Source organism: Theropithecus gelada, chromosome 13 (assembly GCF_003255815.1).
Source record: "Theropithecus gelada isolate Dixy chromosome 13, Tgel_1.0, whole genome shotgun sequence".
In the NCBI taxonomy this organism is placed as follows: domain Eukaryota; kingdom Metazoa; phylum Chordata; class Mammalia; order Primates; family Cercopithecidae; genus Theropithecus; species Theropithecus gelada.
Window position 1 is genome coordinate 90,252,432 of NC_037681.1, and position 6,000 is coordinate 90,258,431.

Here is a 6,000-nt window from a genome sequence, read left to right on the forward strand (position 1 = left end):
ATGTGGACATTTGGTACTTCTCATCAGCCTTGGACCTGGATTCCTTGAATATAAATTAGAAAACTGCTCTGAGGAGCCATCTAGTCCACCTTATAGCTCCAGAATGTTGTCTTGAATACAGTAATAAATAAATAAACATTTATTGTTTAAAGCTTAGATATAAGTCCTCGTATAGCTAAGGAAGTATGATAAAAGCACAGCTTCTCAAGCCTTCCTTGAACATTGCTACAATTTTCCCATTGAGCTCATTCTGGAAGCTTAAACCAAATCTTCCCTTGACATCATATACCTATTAACTTAGACATGATTTAGCATCTCATCATGGCATCTTCGCTGAGAAAGCTAGAAAGAAAATATTCTCCCTGGCACCCAGCCTAGAAATAGCCATATTCCTCTAAACTCATAACTTAAAGCCTTCACTTCCCCCAAACAGCCCCTGCTGGACTAGTTAGTGAAACCAGGCCAGGAAGGCTGATATACCAGGGGAGATATGGCAGTGCGGCATCTTTTTGTCTTGCCCAGCACCTGCTCCTTGGGGTTCTTGCAATTCCTCATGAAAAAGCACACACCAATACCCGCACTAGAGAAAAAGAGATCATCAGTGGAATGTGGTGGTAATCTGGTCTGTGTTTTGAAGCCTCTCACACCACTCCTCCCTAAACTGCCTGGCCACTGCTCTGGGCACCCAGGGTACAACTCCCATGGTCCTTAAACCACTCTGGCTGGGACTGTAGACAGGTCAGCACTTGGGGACTCACAGGGAAGAGAGCACAGGGAAGGAGCGTGGCTACCCAAAACATCTGTTAAGCCTTTAAGGAGCTAGTGAGGACTCTGCAAAGAACATCTGGCTCTATCCCCTAACAATGGGGGAAAGGAACTGCTTCAGATTGCTGCAGCTCAACTAGCTTTCACATTGCTCCCACTCCCCTTTAACACACACACACACATACACACACACACTCTCTCTCTCTCTCTCCACATATATACATATGATGTATAATGCTGCTGGTAGGTAATGGCTACCATTTATTGAACACCTGAAAATGTGAATTATATATATTGCCTCATTTAATCTTCATGAGCAGCCCATTAGGCAGTGGTTCTCAAAGTTGACCTTGCATCAGAATCTCTCCAGGAACTTATTAAGCCCCACACTCACAGCCTATGTAGTGAGGCCTGAGAATTTCCATTTCCAACAAGCTTGCAGGTGATAAGGATGCCCCATTTTGAGAACCACTGCCGCAGGGAAACAGAGATTCAAGAGTGGTTTGGAATGTCTTGCCTACAGTTCCACAGCTAGTAAAGAACAGACCCAGAATTTGAACCTAGATCTGTCTGACTCTATAGACAGTGCCGGTAACCATGCTACTGTATGTGTGAATGTACGCCTCATCTTCCCAAATTCATTGGCAGAACCTTAAAGGCAGATTCAATCACACTTTAGACCTCCCTTATTCATCTCAGAACTTCATACGGTCTTTGGACTTGGTAGGTGCTACATAAATACTTTGTATACTGGCTCCTACATTTCTACATACTTCTAAGAACCACAAATTCAAACTCAACTTAAGCCAAAGAACACAAAAAGGGCAGCATAGCCAGACCCAGTTTTACGTGACATTCTCTCTTGCTACTCCGTCTTTGCCCACAGTGCCACCACACTAACTCCTACTCACTCTTCAGTCACTTCCTTCAGAAAATGATCCTGGGCTCCCTAAAACTGGGGGCCACTGCGCCCTAAGTTTATCTCAATGATGGCATTTATCAATCCACTATAACTGGCTATTTTCCATCTCTTAAAGCAGTTGGTAAAGGCCAGCTCTGGTTTAACAGCATATCCCAGAACCTAGCACAACACCTGGCACTTCACAGGCAACTCCATAAACTGCTGAATGAATAAATGCAGAGCTGCAAGTCCTAAATTCCATGTAAAAATATCACAATACATGATGCGCAGTTCTCAAGGATGAATCCCAGAGAAGAGGAAGGCAGCCTAGGTAACAAAGACCAATTTTGCCTTTTCTCTTCCCTATCACTCTTCTCACACTTGGAGAACATGCACCGCTTAGGGCAGCATCATCCTTGATGAGACAACATCCTAGCTGAACAAAATGCTCGTGGGCTATAAGGTCAGCAGAGGCCATTCAGAGGGGAGGAAAGTGCTCTGTGGCCCTTCATTTCTCCTGATTTCTCTCTGACACACTCTCCTTTTCACCATTTCTCCACCCCACTGCAGTTAAGGGCTTTGGCACAGGGATGAAAGAGACAGATCAGACTCAAGGGTGCGGATCTGGCAGCGGGCACAGAAGCATCTCCCAACCTGCACCAAAGTCCACAGGAAAGATCCAAAGGGACAGTGACTCAGGCCCCAGATAAAGCCCAGCTAGAGCAGTACTGAGATTAGAAGAGCAATAATTTCACACGGACATAACTGTCAGACATCTTTTTAAAAAATCGTGTTTTTAAAGTACAGGCTTCAACTCTATTCCCAGAAAACTGGGCCCTGCTGAATCCAGTGCTTACACAAGCTGAGAGCCAAACACAGTTTCCTCCTCTTCCAAACCCACCCACCAGCCTGCAACACCCACCATGGTAAGCATTTCCCAGGCCCAGGTCAGGACCCTTGCTTCAACTTTAGTTTGCAAAACGCCCCTTTGTAAAGAGGCCTCTTAGCTTTCTCTCTTCCCTCGGTAATAAAACTGTTCCCTTCCACCACCATGTTGCAGTAATAGAGACCTCTCCCTTCCTCCAACCCCTCTCGGTCTATAACACAACCTACAGCAGGTCGGCCCCATCCAATTAGTCTGAATTGCTTCATGCCAAGGAAATTGCTGCTTTTATTAAAAATAAAAGCACACTAGGCAGGCGATGGGCTGTGAAAAGTATGAGTCTGGCATAATTATGAAGGTCGAGGTTAAGGTTACCAAAAGAGACATGCAAAGATTTCCCGAAAGCCTGGAGGAAAAAAGATGTGTATCTACGTGAGTATAGATACACAGATGAAACACAGAGGAATTTACACAGCAGATCTAAATAACATCCTCTCTGACAGTGAAAAAACAAAATCAGAGCCACTCTCAAGTAATTTTTCTTTTGGTTTAAAAAAAAAAAAAAAAAACTAAAGCGAGAGGAAGAGGGGCCTACTAGACTGAGTTCAGAATAACCACATTTGTTTTATATAATTTTTGTTATCTTTGCTATATCCTGGGGACCCGATTACAGTTGGGTCAGGAAACAAAACTACTAGTGAAATCCACCAAGAGCCTTGGCCCTTGGAAAAACACGTTCACATTCTCCGAAAATCCTCCCTTCCTTCCAATGCCTGCTCATGGAAGTAGGAAAGTTGGGTAGGAGACGGAGAAACCCCTCTCTTCTTAAAAGTCCCCCCATCCCCACCCTTCAGCCTTCACATCAAGATTTCAAGTTTTAGGAGGATGACAAGCCCATCACCCTGCCTTTGGCATAAAGCTTTACACTTTCACACATACATTTTTCTTGTGTGATCCTCAAAATTTGGCTTCTCAATATTAAAAAAATAAAAATAAAAGGCCACTAACGTAAACAATTTCGGCAACCTCCCCACACCCCCATAAGCCCAGTCACTTTCAAATCTCAATTTTAAATCTCTCAAGGACAATGACTCACAGGGCAAGTGAAGGGGGAAGGGAGGGTCAACTGGTCAAAGCCCATTCATACATGCAACAACTAGAAACCACAGTACTGCCGCATCAGCACAAGATTTTAATTTACGGCGCATTGAGCCACACCGTACCTTCCGCCAACACCTCGTCCACTGTGACCTGCTGTCGCCCGATGCCAAAGACTCTTCCGATGTAGCCACTGCCCAGGCCCGAGGTGCTGCCCCCTCCTCCGCTAGAGCCGGAGCCCAGGCCAGAGCCGCCCTGCTCTCGCCGGGAGTCGAAAAACTTCTTCATCTTGCGAATAGGGAGCAGCAAAGCAAAATACCGATGGTTTCTAGATTTTTTTTTTTTTTTTTTTTTTTTAAGAAAAGAGATCCAAGGATTTCTTCTCGGATTTCAGCTCGGAGAGGAGCCACCCGAATCCGGCCGTGGGGGTGGGGGCTGAGGGAGGATGCCTATAGGAATATGCGTGTCAATCGCGCGGCGGGTCCCCTCCTCCTCCAGAAAGCGATTCGTGTAAGTTTAAACCTGTGATGACAGAGGAAGAGAGAGAGGATGAATCAGTAACACACTTAAAAATTCAACCGCTGAGTCCTAGGGGGAGCAAAAGCCATCATCCTGGGGAAACGCTTCATATATTTTCCTGGCGAGAAAAACCCTGGGGCTGAAAACGCGACCCCGGCCCCAGAACCCGGGATCCCCGAGCCGGGAGCTCGGGAAAAGGAGGGATCCGAGCTGCTGGGGCAGCGCCGACCCTCCCGGGCACTGCCTCCCGCTCCTCCCGGGTCTCCCCGCCGCCCCTCGAGGCAGCATCCTGGCAGCACCCACTTGAGACGGCTCGGCGGCCGGCGCCCAGCTACCAGCCCCGCGACATTGTCACGGCCGCCGGGCCGGCCTGCGACGCAGAGAGGAGGCGGCGCTGCAGCGAGAGTCGGGGCCGCGCTCGGCTCCAGCCCGCCCGCCAGCTGATCCCGGGAGCGCCGGGCGGAGACTGACCCGCCGCCCCTCCCCCGCGCGCGCTCCCGCCCGGCTCCATCCACCCAACCAGGAAGTGAACCGCCGCCGGAAGTGCCGCTTGGGGCGGCGCGGCGAGGGACCGGGGCCTCTCCTGCAACCGCCACTCTGTCGCCACAGATGGGAAGGAGTAGACGGCGAGAAGAGGACCGGGCGAACGGGGTCTCAGTGCAGACAGAGTTCTGGAAAAGACTGTTGATATCACCCGAGCCGCAGGGCAAGCTGGGAAAGGTAGCTCGGCGCAGTCCGGCGGCTGGACTACAAATCCCAGCATGCTCCTGGAGGAGCGGGCGAGGCGGCAGCCGTGGCCTCCACGGCCTGGAAGGAGGTTTGTGGGGTGGCGCGTATATGGGGACTCGGCAATTTAAACACATCCCGTGAAGAAACTGCCAACGACTAGGTTCCCCGCCGCTGTATGTTCCACTCTTCTGGAGCCATCTTATTTGCGGCCTGGCCTCCTGGCACAAGGGATTCTGGATTTTGTGGTTTCCGAACGGATCGAGACTGACACCCGAAGGACGCCAGCTTAACCGCTTAGCCCGTAGTGGGTCCTGTGGGTTTCCCGACGTCACCTGGGCTGAAATGGAAGCGAGAAGTGATCGGGAACATTGTGCTGGCAGTTGGATCCGGCTGCACCGGAGCGCCAGCCTTAAAATAAGTAAAACCGATGCCCTTCGCCCCTAACCTCAAAAGCTGCTTTTGCGTCTAGAGGTTATTGAGAGCCGGCTCTGCGGTCAGCTCTGAGCTAGGCGCTGTGAGAACGCTCAGTAAGACAGTGTCTCGTCTGAAAGTGTACAGGCGAGATTCAAACCGAGAAACGGCCAAAGGTTGTGTGCAAGGCAGATCCTAGGATACCAGAGGCCCAGCCCGTAGGCTTGACCTCAAACTCGGGGGCTTTTCAGCCCATGCTGCCCCGTAATTTTTCCTCCTTTGCTGACGCTGTGGGTGCGTCCCAAAGCCTGACCTTCACCAGCCCCCTTGCACACAAGAACACTAACCCTAACCTGACCAGTTATTTATTTCTCACTTCAAGATTCTTCCACTGATACTTATGTTTCCCTGATACCGTCCAAGTGCTGAGGGTGGGGATGGACTCTGTGATTTGCATCTGCCAAATGCAGAAAATTTGGAAAGCCAGTTGGTACACTTTTCCGACCCTAGATTTCCTGATGGATGATGGCTGAAGAGTGACAAGTTCCTGCCAAAAACAAACAAAAAAACCTGCCATGATTTACTGATATGATTTTTCTAACCCCTGAATATGGGTTATTGTTCATTTCCGCCCGCTCTCCCCACTCCCTAGTGCTTGTCTCAGAATTTTTTCAGCGGTATTTGAGTAGAGAAG

General features: G+C 49.2%; 1 protein-coding gene across 2 annotated transcripts in view; it reads right to left on the reverse strand.

The window, feature by feature from the left end:
* The window catches only part of AAK1 (AP2 associated kinase 1), a 165,050-nt gene extending 161,072 nt beyond the window's left edge, over window positions 1-3,978 (reverse strand). For both annotated transcript variants that reach the window (XM_025354861.1, XM_025354862.1), the window contains exon 1: window positions 3,773-3,978. In XM_025354861.1, the coding sequence (XP_025210646.1) occupies window positions 3,773-3,935 (163 nt within the window). In that variant the 5' untranslated portion in view covers window positions 3,936-3,978. The remainder of the gene's footprint in view (window positions 1-3,772) is intronic.
* Between the last annotated feature and the right edge of the window lie 2,022 nt (window positions 3,979-6,000).